General features: G+C 36.8%; 1 protein-coding gene across 8 annotated transcripts in view; it reads right to left on the reverse strand.

Annotated features, from left to right (window-relative positions):
- Eml5 (EMAP like 5) overlaps window positions 1-24,229 on the reverse strand; it is a 114,225-nt gene that overhangs the window by 75,490 nt on the left and 14,506 nt on the right. For all 8 annotated transcript variants that reach the window (XM_021201910.2, XM_021201909.2, XM_029540726.1 and 5 more), the window contains exons 3-10: window positions 19,089-19,187; window positions 17,917-17,985; window positions 13,713-13,898; window positions 11,890-12,025; window positions 10,395-10,596; window positions 8,079-8,216; window positions 5,036-5,292; window positions 2,918-3,130 (exon numbers count right to left, since the gene is read on the reverse strand). In XM_021201910.2, the coding sequence (XP_021057569.1) occupies window positions 2,918-3,130; window positions 5,036-5,292; window positions 8,079-8,216; window positions 10,395-10,596; window positions 11,890-12,025; window positions 13,713-13,898; window positions 17,917-17,985; window positions 19,089-19,187 (1,300 nt within the window). The remainder of the gene's footprint in view (window positions 1-2,917; window positions 3,131-5,035; window positions 5,293-8,078; window positions 8,217-10,394; window positions 10,597-11,889; window positions 12,026-13,712; window positions 13,899-17,916; window positions 17,986-19,088; window positions 19,188-24,229) is intronic.

Raw genomic sequence — 24,229 nt, forward strand, 5'->3', positions numbered from 1 at the left:
ACTACCTTCCTGATGACTAGCTTTCATGATACCAAGAGGTGCTATACAGGCTTCCAAGGAAAGCAGGCTCAACAGTCCCCCAGCAGAGACACCTGAGGACTACAGCAATGCCAATCACAGGAAGATAATCCCTAAAGGTGTAACAGTGCCACATATTTTGGTGGTAACCAACAGCTGTATGACTGGACTCAAGGCCTGCTCAGCAGGAGGAGTCATGACCAGCACTGAAAACCTACCCAACCACCCACAGCTCCTGAGGCCACAGATGTCAGGGGAGAACCTACTGGTGCCACCCCTCAGCTAGACTCCTAACTGATATCTAATTACTTACCCTTAAACCCACAGGTAAGTGTACCTCCTAATCCTCATCGAAGATTCTTTATTGCATCAAAATGTGGGGAACCCAGTCCCAATGAATACATCTACAGCAAAATCCTACACCTAAGGCTCGGGGAGTGTTATAAAAGAACTGTAAGAACCCGCCCGGCATGATTTCTGCAAGATTGAATCTTCTAGATGGTAGGAAAGCTTCACCCATGAAGTCTCAACAAAATGGCTGCTAAAACAAGACCTGAACAATGACAACATTAGTTGGCAAGCTAATGTAGATGGTGGGGGCGGGGGGGCGAGATTGAATGTGGTCTCCCTCAGAGATGGGCACCCTAAATCTCATCCAACCCCAAGAGGTCAGCCAGAAAAACAAGCAAACAAGCAAACAAACAACAAACAAAAAAGCAACACTTTTTTGTCTTTTTGTATTTATATATTTATTTGCAGATACACTGTAAATATGTGTGTGTAATTTGAAAGGGGGGCTCATGAGAGGTGTGGGAGGGAAAAAAGAGAAAAGGAAATTGTGTAATTATATTTTAATTAAATAAAAAAAATGAAGAAACAGAAAAACAAACTGTTAGGTGGTAGGTGTACTGGTTCACACCTGGCTCCTAGGAAGGCTAAGGTAAGAAAATCACAAGTTCAAGGCCTGCCTGAGCAACTTTTGTGAGACAGTACTTCAAAATACATTGATTTAAAATGGGCTGGGGTATATATAATTTACTGGCATAGCATTTACCTAACATGTCAGTCTCTGGCTTTGATCCCCATTAGCATAAAAATATAAAGCAAAAACATATGGCACATGCACACCTATATGTGCACACACACAGGCAAAACACACACACACAAAAGGAGATAAAATGATTTGGTTATCAAAGAACATACATGGGTATGACCTAGGCCTTCCCACACATATGTAGCAGATGTGCAGCTTGGTCTTCATGTGGATTCCAGATAACTGGCGTGGGGGCTGTCCCAAAAGCTGTTGCCTGTATGTGGGATATGTTCTTCTAGCTGGGCTGCCTTGTCTGGCCTCAGTGGGAGAGGATGTGCCTAGCCTAATGGAGACTTGAAGTGCCAGTGTTGGGGGCGGGGGAGGATATCCAGAGGGGCCCCCATCCTCTCAGAGGAGAAGGGGAGGGAGGATGAGAGAGGGACTGTGGGAGGGGGTGACTGAGAAAGGGCAGTGAGTAGAATGTAAAGTAATAAAGTAAAACAAATAATAACAAAAATAATAATAATAAATTTGGTTGTATAGAAAGTAAGAACTAGTAGATAAAAGACATTAAGAAAAAAAAAAAAAAAAAAGAGGCCAAGCACAGTAGCACACACCTGTAATCCCCTATATTTAAGAGGTAGAGACTGGCAGATCCAGAACTTAGGTCTAGCCTTTTCAACTCTACTAAGTGAGGCTAGCCTGGGCTACCTGAGAAAAATTAAAAATGAAAAGGAGAGAAGACTGGTTGCATATTATAAGATGGTAGATGCAATTTATAAATATTATAAATTATTTGAACCTACCGAAATATATAAATATCTCAGCAAAAGAAGCAACTATATGGGAAAAAGAACTGTCTTTGATATAGGAAGTATATAAATCTCCCCCCAAAACATCTGAAAATAAAGCTCAGTCTCATTAGGAGAGATTTAATGAGACCACAAAATATGACCACTTACGGTACCTATATTTGCCAAAATTCGAAGAAAGTTTGGTAAGGCCAAGTGCCTAAGAGGTTGTGAGTCAAAGGGTACTGATGACATGTTCCAACTATTTTAGAAAGCAAACTGACATTTTCTTGTAATGTTCAACACCCATATTCTCCTTCATCCAACAGTTTCATGCTATATACCTCTTTGAGAAACTTGCATGTGTTAACAAAAGATTAGAAATGTTTCAAATGTCAACTAATGGAAAAATAAATGCATAAACTGTAACGGACACTTACAGTATAATTAGTTTCATTGTTTTCATGGCAATGAAAAACAAACAACCAAAATGTTTGTGCAACAATATAAATGAGTCTTTAAAGAATAGTATTCTAGAATGTCTGGCAATTCCCATGTCCTATGGCAGAAGGCTGGAAATAGGGGCTTCACCAGCTAGAAGCACGGCCAGCCTTTACGCACTGCTCAGAATTACTTATGTCTGCGGAGTAGCTGACATTTCACAGGATCCTGAGCTCATTATCAGTGCAGACGCACAGTATCAATGCTAGCTTGGGCTTCTGTGAAAATCCAGTCAGGTGGACAAGTTCACTACATACTTGGGTCAAGCTACTTCTGCTGTTCTCGTAAACACGGCTACTGAGTTGCACTTTAATATGTGTGCAGTGCCTTTATTAACAAGTCAGATGATAAATCATTACTGCATATATTATGATGAATTCAAGAATAATTTTTGGCAAAAATTTCATGTCAAAAAAAAAAAGTAACAGGACAATAATTTTTGAATTGGCAAAATAAAATCCTTCATTAGTTACTATATACTCTAAAATATTAACTGGTATAATTTATTTAGATGAGGTAGAAACATTGTATCTTTTATGAGAGAATTAGTTAAAATATTAGGAAAAAAAGATACCTTTTCTCAAACATGGGTATCGGAATAATTTTACAACTCCATAGTCATCAGCTGTAACTAAAACCTGGCCAACATAATTTCCATCGACTGAGTTTATATCATTGATATCAGAATACTTGGGCCAAATTCCATTGACTTCAAGGCCTGCAACACATGTCCAGGAAGCCCAGTGCATGCCTTTTATTTCTTCTTTGCTTGTCACTTCCTTTCCTCCTAAAAGTAAGAGAGTCTTCAGTTAAGAAATTACTCCACTTGATTCTTTTCACTCAAACATAAACCTTTATACTTTACACCTAAGTTAGAGAAGAATACATGAACATACAGTTAAGTGTGGATTACAACAGGCAAAGGGGAGGAGGAGGGCGGTTGTGGGATGGGGGTTGGTGGAAGGGTAACCAGGAAGTGGGATATCATTTGAAATGTAAATGAATGGAATGATTAATTTAAAAAATGTAAATGCTACTAACATTAAAAGAGTTTGAACATAGTATCAATTCAGCAGGCTCATTCATATGGAAAACAGAACTGAAACTCACTAAATTCATGATATAGATTAGTGACACCTGGGTGAGTTATAAGAAAAGCAAAGGATAGGTCGTTGGGTGCTTGGTTCTGAGGAAGCTAAGGCTGCTCTGGGGTGAAGGAGGCCCTCCCTTCTGGAACTCCTCGTCTCTGAGCTCACCTACATCTCCAAGGCCCTCATCCTCAGGACAACACTGAGAAAACTGCTCCCTGTACAGCTGCTGCTCCATCAGAGGAGAACGTGGGAAATCTAACGTGTCTATCGATGGCATTGGCGTTGGCCTTTTCTGTAATGTGTTCAATAATCACACAAAGAAGGAAGGAAAAAAAGGAAGGGAGGGAGGAATAAAGGGAGGGAGGGAAGACTTGAGAGACAAAGAGGAGTGGAAGGGAAGGAGGGGAGGACAGAGAGGCGGGGAGGAAGGGAAGGAAGAAAGGGCAAAGGCTCCTACAAAGGGGCAAATCAGGGAAACACGAAAAAAGGTCTAAAACGGAATGATCAGTGAACAGTAATACACTTGCGCGAGGTAAGAGGACCTTAGGACTCAGTAAATCTTCGTTATAAATCATCAATGCAAAGCTTGGGGACAATACTTGGACTGTCTTATGCAAGCAGTCTTATCAAATTAGTTCTTATAAGAGCGATTAATTTACAAAGCTCCACATTAGACAGAGGTGTGGAAAGTCGTTTGAGAGAAGTGGGATTTTAATTAAGACCAGTTTAGAGGCTGCTGGTTTCTGCTGGGAGGGGTACTGTGATGGGAAGATGTTGTCCAGGGCACCAAGTTCCAGTGTGCAGGATGAGTTCTGAGTGGCCTTTCTTTCTTTTTTTCCTTTTTTTTTTTCTTTTGTTTAAGATTTATTTATTTTATGTATATGAGTACACTGTCTCTATCTTCAGACCTGCCAGGAGAGGGCATCAGATTCCATTACAGATGGTTGTGAGCCACCATGTGGTTGCTGGGAGTTGAACTCGAGACCTCTGCAAGAGCAGTTAGTGCTCTTAAACACTGAGCCATCTCTCTAGCCCCCGAGTGGCCTTTCTGAATGTACAGAACAGTAACTGTTATCACCCATGCTGTATTACTCAGGGTGTGTTTAAAATCTGCTAAGAAAGATCTTGAATGTTTCTACTTCACAGGAAAATTAAAATAACTGTAGTGGATGATAGGTATGCCAGTCAGTGTGGTTGTGATAATCATTTTATAACGTTCAATATATGTACATTAAAAACAAAACCTCACAAAGGGCTGGCATGTGGCACTTGCCTGTAATCCCAGCACTAAATTTGAGGCCAGCATGGTCTACATAGCCAGTTCCAGTCTAGCCAGAAAACATAATGAGACCCTATCTCAAATTTTAAAAAAATATCACATTGCATATGTTAAACATATAGAATTTTGAGGTCAATTACAACTCAATATTCTGGTGGCAAAGAACTCTAAAGATACTTATAAAAAAGATCATGGTGCCTGAACTAGCTCAGATTACTCTACCTATAATCAAATATAATTTACAACTTACTATTACTGAAAACTGAAATACTACAGCCATTAAAAGTCTAAGCTCCGTATGCAATGAGTTAGGGAAGTTTACCTGGCATCTTGTAGAGAAGCCGCTTTCCAGTGCCATCGTTGGTCTGTAAGTATCTGCTGTCTGAAGACCAGTCCAAGTGAGTGATGAAGCTAAGGGAACCGGCACATTCACCGACCTTTTTATAACGCTGAGCAACTCCATAGATATCAACTGAGCTGTCATTGCAGCCAACAGCAAGGTACGTGCCATCCGGTGAATACTTCAGCTCATGGATCGCTTCTTTCCTGTCTTTAATATGTACAACTTCAGTCATGTCTCTGTAAAAAGAAGAGAGACCATCTGAGCAAAGGTCACAAAACAATTGTTTCAAAATGTCTCCAAACACAGAGGCTCCATCAAGTATGTACAAACTGTGACATACATGTAAGTAAGGTAAGTAGTATCTGCTTGGAAACAATTATTTTGCTGACCAGAAATAAACAGAAAAAAATGGATGATGCATTATGTGGTGACAGAGCACTTGCCCAGCATCAAGTCCTGGATTTGAATCTCAGCACTGAAAAGAAAAGTAGAAGAGAAAAATACTAAAACTTCAGTGCATAAATAACCTTATTTTTAGGTAACTTACAGATCCCTACTAAATTTCTATATTCACATAATAAAAGATTTAGCCATATTTTTTAGTGATACAAGTTCTTTCTAGCCGGACAATGGTGGCACATTCCTTTAATCCCAACACTTGGGAGGCAGAGACAGGCGGATTTCTCAGTTCGAGGCCAGCCTGGTCTACAGAGTGAGTTCCAGGACAGCCAGGGCTACACAGAAAAACCCTGTCTTGAAAAAAACAACAACAAAAAAGTTCTTTGTAAATACTCAATTTGTGAAATATTCTTAAACATCATACTTTTCAAACACATTTTTATAATGAGTAAACATGCAAAATGGTATTTGGAAGCAAAGTATGAAAGAATGAAGCACTTTGGCAATAATATATGTCAATATCTATCTTTATATAACCACCTAGGTTGTTTTTATTCATTTTTCCCCACTAGTAAATTTTATTTCAAATGTTCCCTTTTCTTGGCAGTCTCATTATGTAGCCGAGGCTGGCCTCAAACTTCCAATCCTTCTGCTTCTGCCTCCTAAGCACTTGAATTACAGGCATATACCCCCATGCTCAACTTATTAAAAAAAATACACAGAGCAGAGTTCAGTTATTTTTTCTAGGGTGCCTTAAAATGAATTTCCAAAATAGCATGGGTATTGGTAACAGTCATAAAAACGGATGAGCACTTAACTTTAGCACAACTGAGTTTTCAAACTTTTAGAACTAGTAGGAGTAGGAAGGACAGAGATGCAGGGAAGATGGCAGAGAGGATGGGGAGATGACCACTTCTCATGGCAGCTGTCTCATCCCAGGCGGTCCCTGCATCCCTCATTTGGAATGCTCCAGTTTGGCAATCTCAGAAGCAGAAGCATGTTTTCTGATTTTTTAATTTTCTAAATGGAGGTTAGAGGAAATGTTCAAATTCTTTTTAATAGCAGTGAACATTTATGTGGCTTTAGTTCTAAGGAATCAAACTTGAATTGATCTTGCATGAGAGACAGACATAAAACAACTATGTTAATATATGCTAACTGCTCAAAAGGAGTATGGAAAAGTGCAAGGAAGACTGAAATGTGGGCTAGGAATGGACTGAAAGCAGGAAGAAACCACAGCAGGGTAAATGTGAGAGCATGAGGTAAGAGGCGCCAGCTAAGTCTGAAAGAGGAGAGAGTAATAAGATAGTAAAAACAAGCATGGGACCACATAGTGGGGGGTCTGTCGGAAGAATGGGGAACACTGCTGTGCATACAGAATGGTGGACAGCATACTGTGGACAAAGAAATCAGTGGGAGGAGCAGAGAACAAGGACACTAACGATAAACTAGTAAGATACAGTGATGGCAAAGAAAGGGGCAGATTCGTCTACAGACAAATTACTGTCCAGAAAAGGGACACACTGTGGAATAGTTGACTGATTGATTACCTTTGCCAAGACAGGATAATCAATACTTGTTTTTACTGTGTCTGATTCCTGAAGAACTGTCTCTCCTCTTTCAGACTTAGCTGGTACCTCATACTTTATGCTCACAGATTTACCCTGCTGTGGTTTCTTCCTTCATAATTCTGCATTACAAAGGTCTGTCAGATGATCCTGAGCCAAACAGCCCCATTTGATGCTCCAGCATGTTGAAATATAGGGGGCTGTATAGGTAGGCATTTGTCTCTACAGTTTGTTTCAGTTCTGGAAGCTGTGTTAGGCTTCCTATATTTTCAGGTAAATTTATATCGCTCTCAGAATTCTGTTGGGATTGAAGTCTGACTGTTGTCTCATAGCCAACCCAAGCTGTTTAGCACTGAGAAACATGATAGAGATTTGAGAAGATGGTTTTCAGATACTATACAAGCTAAACCAGGACATAAAAGAGGTGTGGAATTGTAAGCATTTTAAGTCAGATAGATGGTAGAGTGCTTTATCTAAATTGACAGATTGATGGACTAGATGTCATCTGTCCTTATACTATGTAATTTATTTGTCATGATTTTTTTCAATCATATCTGGGAGAAGAGGGTTTTTTTTGGGGGGGGGCTTATGTTTTTTTTTTAATTGGACAGAAAAGGTGAGATGTAGCAGAATGCTCCCCTAATTGATTGAATAATAAAGATGACAAGAAGCCAATCACTGGGTGAGGAGGAGGCTGGCCTTCTGGGTGGTGAAAGGAAGGAGGAAGGCAGGAGGAAGGCAGGAGGAAGGCACTTCCTCTTGGATAGTGAGGGGAGCAAAAGCAGGCAAAATGTAGACTGGGGACTGTTACATCTCGGGGCGGAGTCCACCAGAATCCACCACCAGAAGATTTCTAACATCGAATAGTTAATGAATTTAGGACCACAGATTCTATGGAATCTGTGTGCATACAGAAGTATATTCATTTAATGAAACTAAAACTTGGAGCACATATAAAAGAAGAGGGAAAGAAAGGATATGGTTAAGAGCAATGAGTACTATACACGCTAACAAAACAAGAAATCACTGGTTCTGCTTCTATTCTAATTACATACCTCACTCTAAGGACAGTGAACGACCCATCCTTCATTCCAAGGGCAAGATGAATTCCATCTACATTTACAGCAGCGCATCGAATTGGCTCTTCCATATTACATCTTGCTATTAAAGCATGATCTACAAGGCTCCAAATCCTGTACAATTTAATTCAAAAATAAAAATAATTAATGTTTACTGTAAAAATCATCTCTGTAAGGATATTTCAAGTTAAAACAATCTAGTTTAAAGGAAGACATTTGTCTCTATGAAAACAGCAATATTACTTATGATTAAAATGAAAGAGTATCAGAAATTTTTTTGTTTTTAAAGTAATACAGCAGGGATGGCGAGATGGTTCCAAAGGTAGAAGTGTTTGCAGCCCAGTCCCCAAAAACCCAGAATGGAAGGAGAGAAGCAGCTTCCCAAAGTAGTCCTGACTTCCATACATGTCACAGCACTCACGAGCCCACACTCCCACTCTCACATACAAAGGCAGGAACAGGCTTTTTGTTTGTTTTTGTTTTGTTTTGTTTTTTAAAATATAAAAACATACTGACATTACTATGACCCAGTTGTTAATCTGAAATAGGTTAGTAATCTCTACCCTGATCAAAAAATAGCTATTTCCTTAAATTATATATGTAAGACTGGGCATGTTATTATATGACTTTAATCCTAGCATTGGCGAGGCAGAGGCAGGCAGATCTCTGAGATGATAGCCAGCCTTAAACAAATGCCAGGTCAGTCAGAATTACATAGTGAGAACCTGTCTCAAAAAAAGTATATATGTAGGCTTTCAAATGGAGTACTTAAAATATTCAAATTCACAAACTAGTCCAGACTATAGTATTAAAAATTAGTAAGGTGCTAGAGACAAATTAGTAAGATAACTAGAAAAGATCTATCATTTGAAAAGCAAGGATTATGATTTCAAATAACTTAAAGAAAAATACCAATGAAGATCTAACATATTCAAATAAGTTATAATAAAACTTTACATCAAAACGTGTGAACCTGAGGGCCAGAAAGCTGTCTCTCCTGTTAGAAGAGAGCACAGGTCTGTCAGAGGAGCTGAGTAAGGTCCCAGCACACACACAGGTAGCCTGAAACCAGCTATAACTTCACTCCAAGAGATCCAATACCCTCTTCTCACCTTCAATGCATACTTAATACACATGAAGCATACACCTGTACACACATATAAATAATAAAATAATAAATTGTCACCATGTCAATACAGAAATATCTAGGAGCTATTTAGCTACATATGTTACAAAACAAAAGCTATAATTTAATGAATAAGCATCTGTTTCAAGAGGTTAGAAAAAGATCAGCAAAGAGAAATACATTTTTTATAATGATCTTATAAGTGTTATCTTTTTAAAAACTGGAAACTGTTTTATAGAAAAATAATTTTGTATACTAATTTTATATTCTTTTATATCCAAGATATTTTCTAATTCTTTTAAATTTATCTTTTATTTGTATATACATATTTGAGCTCATGCACACAGGTATCAGAGGAAGCCAAGACACTTTCAGATACAGTCAGTTGTGAGCTGCCCAACATGGCTACTGGGAACTAAATTCTTGGTCCACTGAAAGAATAGCAAGAATTCTTAACCAATGAGCTATCTCTCCAGTTCCATTAATTCTCTTTTAATTCCATGAATTTATTTGCATTTTCTTTGGATGCGTCTACATATACAGTCATATTGCCTATGTATAAAAGTTGTTTTTGCTAATCACTTTCCTTTACAATCTCAAGCTCCTGCCCAATCACCCCTATTTTGCCATCCTGTGCTGATGCATCCTGTCTTTCCGACCACAGAGTTTCAATGCTACAACACTAACTGCTGCATTTGCTGAAGATTTCTTGCTCTGTACCACAAGAGTCAGCAAACACATCTCTGGGACAAATCCTGGGACAAAAACATGGCTGCATGTTTTTATAGACCGAGAACCAAGGACGGATTTTACAAATTTTAACTGTTGAAAACCATAAAAGAATAAAATTTTAGAACACAGTATACAAAGTTTAGATTTCATGTCTATAAATAGAGTATTATAAGAACACAGAAACACTCATTTGTCTACACATTGCCTACAGCTTACATAAATCACAGAGGTAGATTTTAGAACCAATTTTACATTTATTTATTTGTGTGTGTGTGTACAGATACCTGAGCACAATGGCAGGTCAGAGGCATTCACAATACACTGAAGGTGTATGGTCACAAGTACAGCCTTAGTTGGAAATGATTGGTTCTTATGGTCTGAATTTGAGATTTCATGGGACCTTATTTTGCTTACCTAAGAAACGATTTACTTACCTGACTGAACGATCATCACTTCCAGTCACAGCCAAAGGCTTAGTAGGGTGAACAGCAAGCGCCCAAAGTTCACCTTCGCAATGCCCTTGCATAATTAGGAAAGGTTTATTTCTTTCATGCACAACAATTTCAAAAATTTCACTGTCCTGCGTTCCCACTAAAATGTGGTCACCTCGCCAACAAACACTCCTCACAGATAAACCTGGTAAAAAGCACATTAGTTCCAATATTGTATTTAACATCAGTGCTACAATAATAAAATACACACTTAATTAGAAATTAAGTTTCGTATCTTTTATATCTTGGTTGTAAGAGAGTACAAGTCTGAACATGCGCTCCCAATCTCTTCCATTGTTTGTGCTCTTTGCTATGGAACAATAGATTTCTTTTTTCCTATACATAATTTCTACTCATCCTTTGGATACACTTTTTCCTTCTCCTTTGTGAGACAATTCAGAGAGTCAGACTCTGTTTGTAGCCAAGGTGACACAAGCACTTACAATGGTGAGTACTCAGGACCTGCCTTTAAAGACACTGCATTTTCTGTCTTTTGGTTGCTTTTTTTTTTTTTTTCCATTAACAACCTGACTTCGCACTGTATTTCATTTCTTAAATCAGTTCAACAATACATTTAAGGAAAGAGAATTCATTTTTACTTTATCTGCATTTTCCAGTTCCTGTTGGCCCTCATGAGAAAACATCCTGATTTTTTTTTTATTTATACAACATTGCCAATATAAAGACACCATATACCTCATAATAGTCTCTTGAGGATAAAGTAAAAATGAATAACATTATTTTTTAAGCTTCAAAATAATGCTTATCAAAAGCTAGTGAAAACAGCAGCGACTAACATCTAAAGGCTTATTATATACTGAATTTTCTAAATAATTCATGTGTATTAATCAATCTAATAGTAAGAGATATTTGTAGTGATCTTAATTTACAGATGAAGCTAAACAATTAGAGCAGAGTTACATCTCTCTCCAGTAACACAAATATAATTTAAATATATTACTAATAAATATGATCTAAATGTGTTATTTCTAATATTAGACTTATAATTCATAGACATTAGTGATTACTAATATGTTACACTGAGAACCTATTTTATTATGTCTATTTTTAAAAATCCCTAATTTCTGAAAAAGTAAGTTTTGAGTAAAGGAAAAATGACTTAAATCATCATTAACAAAAGTTTACCAATTTCCAATATATTTTATTTGTACGATTATTTGGCAAAAAGTTCTATTTAGCATTGTCACAGTAAAATATTTTCAAAATCCACAGTTTAAAAGAGTAAATGTCTATCAAATGTTTCTGTAGATTTTATTTTAGTAGGCATTAGACACACAAAAGGATCTTTGTCATAATAGCACAAAATATCAGTAAAAGTCCTCCAGATGGAATGTAGAGAAAACATATGTGTACACTAAGAGACAACCATTGCCATATTTACAATTAGCTTAGCATAACTCATTCATGTTATTATTACCTTTGTATCCTTGTTCTGTTTCCCTGAGATCAATCACAGTAATTGGTTTAAAAGTTAAATCCCAAAGACGAATACAGCCATCTCTGCCACCAGTAGCAAAGCCTTCTTCACAAGAATTCATACTAAAAATCCCTGCCTAGGTGAAGGTAGAAAATAACTTAAATACATAAACCTCTTAAGAACATCTACTAAATAAAGGTAAAAAATCCATTCAGCAATGTTTTTGTAATAAAATACAAACAAACAAACAAACCAGAAAACATACCAAAAAATCTAAAATATACCATTAGGAAGTCAACATAATTGAGGCAGTATTTAATAATATGTACATAACACAAAATAATATTAAATATTATACTGTATGTAAAAGTCTAAAAGGCCGGGTGGTGGTGGCACACGCCTTTAATCCCAGCACTCAGGGCGGGGGGGGGGGCAGAGGCAGGCAGATTTCTGAGTTCGAGGCCAGCCTGGTCTACAGAGTGAGTTCCAGGACAGCCAGGGTTATACAGAGAAACCCTGTCTTAACCCCCCCACACACAAAAAAAAGTTCTAAAAGGCAAAACTCTAAATGTAATAAATAAATGCAAAAGAATCATAATGTTCATGTGACTGAGCTATAAAACCTTGTTGTATATGATAAAGAAAACCATAAACCATAAAGGAACAACTTTTACTTTCTTGTGTGTAAGTGCAGTCCTAGGGATTGAACACAGGAATCTACAATACCAATGTATATACTGGAAAAGTATATATCTCTAATATATACACAAACAAAAACCCAGTACAGCCAACCAAACAAGAGTAAAAGGCAAAAAGGATGATTAATAAAAAAGGAAAATTCAAGGAAGTTAACATTTTTCTTCAAGATGATAAGCAAAAATTACAACATTCTATACTGAAAAAATTACAGAAAAAACTAGTATTTTTATATGTTAAAGGATAAAATAGGTTGTCACACATTTTGTGAAAAAAATACTATTTTTGTCTCCAGACATTTCACGTAGAGCAAGTCATTCATAAACGGTTCTTTAGAGCATCAGTACTTTCCATTTGAAAATCTCTCCAACTCCCCTACACACTGTTGGAGGAGTGATGATTCAATTGCTAAACAGCTTAAATATAAAACCACACAAAACTTTTAATAATACATTTTTGTGAGTTAACTATATAAAAATCTTATGAATTAAAATAAAATTCCAGGGACTAGAGAGATGGCTCAGGGGTTAAGATCATTGACTGGTCTTCCAGAGAACCTGGATTCAAACCCTCTCATCTACGTGGAGGCTCACACTGGTGTGTAACTCCAGTTCCAGAGGATACTACACCTTCTTCTGGCCTCCACAGGTACTAGGCACACACATGGTGCACAGGTACACATTCAAGCAAAAACTCCCATGTGCACGAAGTAAATAACCATTTAACTAACTAAAAAATTAAATCCCTTCTCCCCTGGCTTAATGACTCCATTTTTTCCTACATGTTCCCAAATTGCCTACTGGTTAAGTTGGCCTTAACAACACAAGCTATATTTTAATGCAGTTAGTCTAGAAAACTCTATGGTTAAAGTCAAAAAGCTTTATTACTCTGCACTATTCTGAAAAATACACTGTTATAACAAGTTTCAGGAAGATGATACTTATACTAACTTAATAAATATGTATGAGTCTAATTGCATGGTTCTTAATTGAAATCAAATAAGCCATTAGAATAACATTTTAAAAAAGAACCTGAACTGACTAGAGATAAGCTACATTAGATATCTTGTTTTAAGAAAGTTAAGTAGTAAACAGCTAAAAGTGTTTAAATTATTCAAATATACTTACAGTATGGGCTCCTTGTATTGTTCGTATAAGATTGATTCCTTTCCAAACATATATATCCCCATTGAGTGCACCAGAATATGTTAGTTCATCCCGAGCACAGGCTAGGCACAATATTGTCTGAAGGTCACCTGTTTTACCAAAAACTCCGCGTTTTGGGGTCAGAGCATTTCCACACAAACTCCAGAACTAAAATGTATACATTATAAGCATATTATCAAATAATGCTTATAAAACAAAGTCATATATTTTCAATAATTCAATACTAAGAAATTGATTGCCTAAGTAGTTGTCTTATGATAAAATAGCATTCAATGCTTATATCCTCATCCTAGGGTTGTCACAGCTGTTTTAGCAGATTAGTCACTAGTTTCAATCTTTATCTGTAAGTGTAAGGAATTTGAGCTAACATTTTCCTTAAAGCTATTTTTGGTGGGGAGAGGGATGAGAGTAGAGGGCAAAGAAATGGATGGGGGAGGAATAACTAACATGAAAGATGTCTGAAAAAGCCATATGGAGACATACTATTTCATAAGCTTCCTCTGTGTGTGTGTGTGTGTGTGCACGCGTGTGTATTTTCATGTAAGAGTCATCCTTCACAAGGGATAATATTCCTCCCAGAGCTAAAGGATGCCAAATAAAAAGCCTAGTGCTAAGCATAATTGTTCATGAGCTGTTGGTCAGATATGTCTTAGATTCCAGCAAACCAATATAGGCTACTGCCACTCCTTCTGGTTGCCCACCAAAACTTGATAGTAAGACTATTGCTGAAGATAACATACCCTTTGGACACAGGTCATATAGAAATCAGGTTGGTACTATCCAGAAAGTTTTATCCCCACTTGTTACCTTTCATGGCATCAGAATAGACCTCTGGGAGGGAAAGCCAGCAAACAGTCTTGCCCAGCTGTGAACCCCATGACTATAACAATGATCAGCACGCCTTGAGTGCAACAGTGTCATGGATGTTAAAGAGCTAACCAACTACTTTTTGATATAAGACTCACCTCACAAGAGGAAACAAATGCCTAGTGCTGTTAACCTGGCCATGGAGCTCACAGGACAAGGTCCTGGAATAAGCCTGCTTATAGTATTGCCAAATGGACACTGTACCAAACTGCCATCTAGATGGGTATCTCCATGCACATAAATCAGTGCAGACATCATCAAATAGCTTTGTGCAGTGATGACAGTAAACACAGATGCTGTCACTGTGCAAGCAATAAGTGTCTGTGGACTACCCAAACACAAATGGGACACCTACAATACCCCAAGCCTTGGGAAAACAGTGGCTTCTGGAAAGAACAGAGCTGCTGAACTCTAAACTCACAGCAGCTGTGGCTGCATGCTTAGCTACGACCTGCAACCAAGCCAGTCAATGTTCTAGCATGGAGAATGCAGGGACTCAGGAGCCCCTCTTCCTACAGTTTAGAGCTTCTAGTGGAGGGAGAGTCAGGGTTGTTTTGTTTTGGTCTGTAAAGGCATGGGTGCTGGTAGTTCAACCACCGTGCTTCAGTGGATAGCCTCACACCTCTGATTATATATGGGCATCGCAAATTCATCTCATGCAGTTATTTAAAAAAAGAAAAGAAAACAGACAAGAGTGGGAGAAGTTGGAGTGGAAGGGGATGGGTTTGGGAGAGGAGTGGAAGTGAATGTGATCAAGATGTGTGTGTGTGTGTGTGTGTGTGTGTGTGTGTGTGTGTGTGTGTGTGTGAAATTCTCAAAGAATGAACAAAAAGAATATTTCAAAAAAGCCCTGTTTTCAAAACAAAATCTACAAGCAATTTAGGCTAAAAAGTTGGGAGTTAGAAATGAAAATGAAGACAAAGGCTGGGATTATAGCTCAGTGGGAGGTCATTTGCCTAGAATGTACAAGGCCCTGGTTTCATTCTCCAGAAGCAAAAAGGTAGTGAAAAAAGCACAAAGCACCATATACTCAGGAGAATGAACCAAATGTTATGTCAAATCTGATGCTAAAGGTTAAGACAGGGGAGAGGACAGAAAGAAAGAATAGGTGTTGCTCTCATGGATAGTCTCAACGTGAATAGCAGCTTTGTAAAACTTAAAAATAAGATATGCATTACAAATAATCTACTTATCCCTGGGAGAAGATAAATTCAAGCATGAATCATCATAGCCAGCCTTATTGTTTTATTATACAGTGTTCAGTACTTTTTTATAGTTTGCACAGAGAAATAACCTAAACATGACAAGGCAGGGATTTATACACAGAATAGTTCTATATAAAGAAGTTGGGTACCCAAAATATTATTTTATAAGTAAATTACCATATACTATATTTTTAATTTTATATCCTTAAATTTTAAAGCCTGAAGCTTCACAGAACTAAAACTTATGATACTTATCTATTCATATAACTAATGAGTACTTTAATGTGTGAAATTCAATGATTTCTAAACCTAAAAGCACCATCTATAATTTATATTCACAGGAATAGCTGGCCTTGTCCTTTCCCCCAGTCCCAATCTAATGCTATTATTTTTCCTCTGGCTCTGTGAATCTCAATCTTGACCTCCCATTAGAACCACCTGGGGAGATTTACAATTCCTGAACACTCACTGAGATGAAATGAAATACAACCTTTGAGGAATAAAGTCTAGGTTTACAAATGCCTTTGAGACTCAGCAGGAGCTAAGTCTTCTGTTCTAGAATCAGATCAGTCCTGTCAAATAGAATCTCAGTGAAAATGGAAATCTCTCTCCCTTCTCTACACATGTGTATATATGAATAAATGCATGTGTGTCAAATATACATATGCATAGTTTCCAATACAGTCGACCCCAGAAACATGTGGCTCTTAAGTATTTGAAATGTGACTAATGACTGAGTGAATGAATTTTAAATTTCATTTTATTTGAGTTTACATTTAAATTCCCATAAGTTCTAGTGTGGACTGTACTTGGAAGTTCAGATTTAGATCATCTTTTGGACTTAGTTTCCTCGCTAGTACAAAACTACTAGTCATTGTCACTACCAAAGGAAGTGTAATTCATAATACAGTTTGATCTCAGAAGATGAGTTCTTTAAAAAAAGATGAAGATAAGAGTTTTAGTTTCATTTACAGTGTAAGTCATAAGATCTCTTTATACTTAATTTAGATATTATATTACATAATATATAGCTATAATATATAGATTAAACATATGTTTAACACACAGTTGGTAAATTAATATACACATATATACATATATCTCAAGTACTAAATCAAGAATTATCTTAGATAAAGATAAAGATCTCTACCTTCCCAGTGTTTAAAATATATGCCTAAAGCCTTGGGGAGTGAGTGGAGGAGACAGACAGATGAGCCTGTCAGAACACAGACTCTTACTAGGAATTAACTGTTTCAGGAGCAACTATGTAAGACAAGAGAAGAGAAACAAGTATTTGGTGTTTGCACCAGGCACCAGTGACTTAAAGCCAACTATAAAAATACTGTTTGGATATTATCTCTTAGAAGCCGGTTCTTTTCTAAAGAGAGACAGAAAGGGAGTGGATCTGGAGGCCTCCCCAGAGGTGGGGAGGAATGGGAGGAGAAGAAGGGTTTATAATCAGGATATACTGCATGAGGAAAGAATTTATTTTCAATAAAAGAAAAAAATGTAAAAAGAATGAATATCACCAGTGACTTTATAGGCTTCAAGACCTAACTATATAGTGAATAAAACCTATAGCTTGCATAAGCAAATACATAGTAATTATTAAGGTAAAAGTACCTTGAGTGTGAAAAGCACTCGAACAAATGCTGCTAGGAGGATGGTAAACACTGTCATAGCTTCAAAATGTGAACAAAACAAAACAAACCTCAAAGTGGTTAAATGACTCCCACAGGTTAAGTGTCTAGTAAGTAGTGGTAGTACTACTATGTTACTTCTATGAGGCGATACTATCTCTGCAGATGAAAAACTCTTAGATGTTTGGTTTCTATTCACAATAGATTGTTCCTCATTAGACTATTTCCTTATGGACATTATTCATCACTTCCTTTTAAAAACTTATACCCTTATAATGTCTCAAATAACTACACAACAAACACTTACTAGACAAGATGTGAGTAATAAAAAGTTGACATATTAAAACAAGTCCTGTTAGAATTCTATAACTATCTTAAGTGGCTAATGGGGTAATGAGTATGTAGCACCAGGCAACCAAAAATGATTGCTATAAAAGAGGGAACTTCTTGTACCTTGATATGTTTTACACCACAGCTGACGAGTTTATTTGGCTGGTACAAATCCCAAGAAATATCAAATATCTGTAAATAAATCAGATCAATGGTTAAAATACTTTCAGTATCACTTAAGAGCCTTGTGCAAACAATTTAGTGGGCTAAGCCCTCATCTACCAGAAACTACATATGACACTCTCAATAATAATCAAACTCATACATTTCAAAAATCTTATGAGGAAAAAAAGTAAGAATGGTAATAAGGAATAAAAGCAATTTATTATTTTGGCTAACTTTACAGAGAACTAGTAAAGTAAAATTCAACATGTATTTCTTCTTAATTTTTAAAGAATACTTTGACCTAAGAAAATAACATGAATGGACCAACAGAAATAGAATATGAGGTTGATGCCTGAGAATTTTTACAGAGGCAAAATTCCAAATGGTACAGCAATACATAACTTTAAATGTACATGAACATCATTTTTCCCTTAACTATAATATATATGCAACACACTGTTAAATCAAACTAAGCAGACCATATAGTTTTAAAGTTGGTATCTGAATAATTTATGTTTTCATATGTGCAATTCTTCAAATAGTACAAATTAATGATCTATAGTCTTTATATTTTAAAAAATCTGTTTAAGAAAAGAAAAAAGTATATCTTTTACTGAAGCAAATAGAGATAAATTCCAAACTAATGCTGTACACAGTGGATCATGTGTTTTAGTCCTATGGTAGATACATAATCTCACATTTTTAATTTGATTTTTATTTATATGCATGTATATGTAGGCACTTCTACCTACTGAGCCATCTCACCAGGCCACAATCTAAGATTTTATGGGTATTTATAATTGTATAATTTAAATTTTACTTTAAAAGTTTCATTAATATTTCACATTTAAAGTTCTCCCATCTAAAGTATACAAACCAATATGTTCACAGGGATGTTCGACGGTAACTATATTTAGTTTTAGAAAATTGTTTTCAGCTAAGAAATGTATTCTACACTTCCCTTCCCTCCCTCTCCTCTCCCCTATAATTGTATGATTTTTTTTTACAAATTGTGTAACTTTTATTACCTGTGGTTACATGACAATGACAGGACACAGAAGACCCTGTGAACTCTCAGCCAGGCTTTTCCTGCCAAGTATTCATTAGAAAGCCAAAAGGAGAATACTCACTCTGTCCGTGTGACCAGGAGCCATAGACAGCACTCTCCCCCTTTTCCAGTCCCAGACACAAACTGCATTCTTTGAATCAAGTCCAACGGAAACCAAACGCTGGATTTTGTCCCAGAAATTCAGGCGGGAATAAAAAGACAACTCAAATAACTATCAAATTATAAATAGCAAATACATTCTACTTGTAACATCAAAATATATGCATTTATATTTCAGATGGCCTTTAAGATAGACAGATGTATTCATTGCATTAATGTTTGTACATGCATTTAGTTTTTCATGCTAAGTAAAAAGAAAAACTATCAGTTCTATGAATATCCAGGAAGTATCCTAGTCAAACTCCAGCCAAAAGCTAAAACTTCAAGATGCATTATGGTGGTGTGAATGGAAAAAAAGAAAAAAAGAAAAAAAGAAAACAAAACAAAGGATCCTTGGAAGAAACATTTACTATAAAATAAAGCAGGCAGAGAAAGCTTGGTTACCAGGTTCTTTGGGTTCATTTGTTTGTTGTTTTGTTGCTTTACTGAAAGCTGGAGAGGAATATGGGAGAAAGTCCAGGGAATCTACCCGAGAGAGGGATTGGACTGGAGTCTGACTAAAGGAATAGCCTCCTCAGAATAGGAACCATGAGAAGTAATTCCTTCTCAGGAACAGGTGATCGTGGAAGAAGAAGAAAACTCTTCATGAACCCCTGAAAGCCCACAGCCTTCACACTGTAGTGACCTGTAGTGACCCTGGTCATGAACCCTCAAGTGGGGAATCCCTTTCAGAGGGCTTCCAAGGTCTGGCGTGTTTTTGAGAAATTTCAGTAGCACAGTACAGGCAATACAAATCAAATGTGGCGTAGCACAACTTTTACTCCTTCCTTTAATGAACTCCTACAGATAGAAATTCAGTAAGAATAAGCTACAGAGTGAAAACAAACCAGACCTTTCGCACAAACCCAGGGAGATGAGACCAGAAGTGAAAATAAGCAGGTCTCAACAATTAACAAAATACACAACCCTGGTATTAGATAAACAATATAAAATAAGCTTAAAATACATAAAAAATATATAATTAAGGTTTCAAAATATCCACAGAAGGACAAAGAGTAGAAAAGTATAAAAAGTACCTAAAGATACACAAACACAGGACTTCTTCAAATGAAAAGTAGGTGAGATGAAGCTAAAATCTCCATCAAAGAGTTGAATAAATTAAAAAGAGATGAGAAGACATAGTTGACAAGAGTTAACGTGGAAGATGAAATTCTAGTCGAGAAGAAACATCACAGTCTGAATTTGACCACTGCTGTGACATACAGAAAACTGTACAAAAAGATATGAAGCAAGCATTTTAATGGTAACCAAAGCACGTACCATTTACAAGACTGTGAATTCACATTCACAAGAATATGAATTATGAAAGAGGGGAGAGAAGAAATAAAGTGGGTTCTACAGCTGACTAAATTTCACTTAGAAGACAATTTCTATATCAGGGTACATAAAAGTAGCCCCCAATACATTTGTGTTTTTTGTTTAACTGGCAAGAGCCTTAAGTTTAGAAGCTAGGATGGCTAATATGTAGGACACAGATAAAGCTGAAGGAAGTCTCTCAACAGGTGAGATTTTTTAAACACCATCCTTCCTGTGTATAGGGCAATAAACTTAAGGCCATGAAAAGAAGAAATTCCAGAAAAAGAGCAATTAATGGTGAAATAAAGGCAAACAAGTTTGAGAATGTAAGTGATCAGTACTACCTCAAATTCCCAATAGCTACACTAAAGGTATGTCTGTGAAGCTCACAGGTATTAAAGGCCCTGGATGGTAATACCTAAGCAGAGAATTTAAAACAGTCACCCTAGAAGACCTACTATAGGTCTTCACAACTTCCCACTGTAAATATTTAAAAATTACCTTTTCACAAAGACTGGGGAATTCAATGACTCATGAAAAAACTGTTCAAATGTTTTAAAAAGGCTTCTATAATAAATCATTTTAAGTATTGCATGACACATACAACGTCCAGCATCTAATGGAAATTATTAGCAGATGAAGAAACATGAAAATGTGACTGACCAACTGTGAGAGGGTGTCAGTCAACAGAAACAGATCCAGAAATTATCAAGATGTTAAAATGAGAACGAATCTGCGGAAATGAAAGCGATAGCTTAGGTTTCAGAAGAGAAAGTGCTAGGCTGTTACAGAAGCATAAAGTTCTGAAATTGATCCCCAGCACAGAGAAAACAAACAAACAAACAAACAAACAGTGTATGGCAGCATACACCTGTTTCCCCAGTGCCAAGGAGACAGAGACAGGAATCCCTGGCCTCTTTGGTCAACTAGTCTAGCCACATCAGTGAGCTTCAGGTTCAATGACACACCTTGTTTCAAAAACTAAGATATCAATAGCTATGACAAAGACTACGCAGGCCTCAAAGCTTACAAAATTACCTACTGAAGTTATAAAAATGTCACAAGTGCTTGACTTGGCACATGAATTGACATCAGGTTGAACAGCACACTTTACTATATAAGAGACTTGGGGCACTTATGTAAAACCTCTCTTCTTACCCTATTTATTACCCATTAAAAGGGGATAATTAAAGTACTTCATGAGGAGAATATGAACACTAACATATTACATATAAAGGGATTAGAAGAGTACCTGTATATGGTTAATGTTGCACAAATGCTTGATATCTTCATCACATTCTTACTTTACCATAAGCCATAATTAGCTTTACAAATCCATATACTCTGTTCAAATGAAAAACGCCACCTAGTGTCCAGTCAGAAAAGCTTCGACTGGGTATAATTAAGATTTAAATCAAATGGGCTCAATTCTAGTATGGAGGTTGTATGGTCTCAATATTTTGTAAGAACCATTTTGTTGTTATGAAGAAAAATTACAAATGTTACCCAAGATGTAGGGCTTAATGGAGTAATACTGGTTATATTATACTAGACCCACTATAAGTTAAGATCTGGAAGAAAATAAAATTCAAGAATAATGCACTTAAGGTATATTTAGAGATTAAGACAATTAAAAGGTGCTGGCAAACACAGGGAATACCCTACTCTCTAGGCACATACTAATTGCAAAACTTACCCTTGTGTTGATCAGTACCTAAAGACAGAGGTAAACTGATACATTTTATTTGTGTCAACTCATGGGCTTTTCACGGTATTAGACTTAAAAACCACCTCATCCTTTGCTCATTCTAGAAATGAGCAGAGTTTTGACTCTAACTCTGTCTGTTAGAAATAACTGTGGGCTAGAGAGATGGCCCAGTGGGTGAAGTGCTTACGGCACGAGTCTGAGGAAGTAAGGTCAGATTCCCAGCACTTCGGTAAAGAGCTGAGCATTACGACACAGATCTGTAACCCCAGCCCCACGGGGCAGAGACAGGTGGTTCTGGGGTCTCACTAGCCAGACAGGATAGTTGAAAATTCAAGCTATAGGTTTATGCCTTCCTCCTCACATTGCTTTGGAATCTTCAGTTCCTGTTCATTATGGATTTCTATAAATAGACTTTTCAGGCCTTAATTATCTTCAAGAAGACAGGCCACTAATATTAATATGCATATTCAGTTCAATTATGAGAAACCCTTTAGGAAAAGAACATTTAGCCTTGCTACCTTGAAGGAAGCTCACCAATTGGATAAATCTTAAATGTTTACATATGCTTTCAATTCTAGCAAAAAATGAAAACATTAGACATTTCATATTGAATATCTTATAAGGAGTTTATAAACAGGTATGTTAGTTCAAATATATTTTCCAAATTATAACATTAAAATACTTTCCTTATCTTAAATTACCAGGAGTTCTTCACATTAACTGCACTTGTTAAAGGATGAATTCCTTTTGCTATATAAACAGTTACCTCCTAGGTTACACGTTTGGGAGGCAGTAAAGTATCGTTGTTCCAAACACAAGCTTTGCAGCATGAGACCTGGTTCCTACTCTGGTTCCCCTCACTAGCTGTTAACCTGAGACAAGTTATTCAACCTTTCTCAGGCTCAGTTTTTCTGCAAAATGGAGATAATAATAGAATCTATTTCACAGGGTTGTCACAAGAATTGAATGAGAAAATGCAGACTTAGGGAAATGCATACCTAGTACATAGTGTGAACCCTGTATCTCTATGGATTTCTAAGTTTAACTGTTTAATAATATGACCTCATGAAACCATGATGACAAAATAATGATTTCTCATGGAAATTGCTCAAAGTAAGCAAGACTGAGTGCTTTCAAACAGTAAAAGCTATGGAAGTGATTCTCCTCAGAAGAGACATCTCAGCAATTCAATACATTATATGTAAAGGGGAAAACTAATAATTAAGAAGAAATTATCTATATCTAAAAGATACTTATTAACTATTATAGTAAAAAAATCTTAAATTTCACAAAACCTTATGTGTAAAGGAATTTTAAGCTAATAGTGTAGATTTATTTTCTCATGTTTTATATTCTCCTGATGTTGGAAAGATTATTCTTTCTTTTAAGAAAGTAAATGAAATTCTGATAGGACATAAAGCACTTGAAAGATAATAGCAAACATGGGACATAAATTAGGTTTTCACAATTGCTAATCACCATTAAATCTAAAAGCACATTTTTAGAGAAGCCCCAAAGAAGTATCCATAGATCCCTGTACTCGCTGGTTGTGTGTGTCAACTTGACACAAGCTGGAGTTACCATAGAGAAAGGAGCTTCAGCAGAGGAAATGCCTCCATGAGATCTAGCTGTGGGGCATTTTCTCAATTAGTGATCAAGGAGGAAAGGCCCCTTGTGGGTGGTGCCATCTCTGGGCTGGTAGACTTGGGTTCTATAAGAGAGCAAGCTGAGCAAGCCAGGGGAAGCAAGCCAGTAAAGAACTTCCCTCCATAGCCTCTGCATCAGCTCCTGCTCCCTGACCTGCTTGAGTTCCAGTCCTGACTTCCTTGGTGATAAACAGCAGTATGGAAGTGTAAGCTGAATAAACTCTTTCCTCCCCAACTTGCTTCTTGGTCATGATGTTTTGTCCAGGAATAGAAACCCTGACTAAGACAAATTGGTACCAGCATAGTGGGGCATTCCTGTGACAACCTGACCATGTTTTGGGGAGGACTGTGGAAGGACTTTGGAACTTGGGGCTAGAAGATTGGTGTTAAGAG

Source organism: Mus pahari, chromosome 7 (assembly GCF_900095145.1).
Source record: "Mus pahari chromosome 7, PAHARI_EIJ_v1.1, whole genome shotgun sequence".
Taxonomy (NCBI): domain Eukaryota; kingdom Metazoa; phylum Chordata; class Mammalia; order Rodentia; family Muridae; genus Mus; species Mus pahari.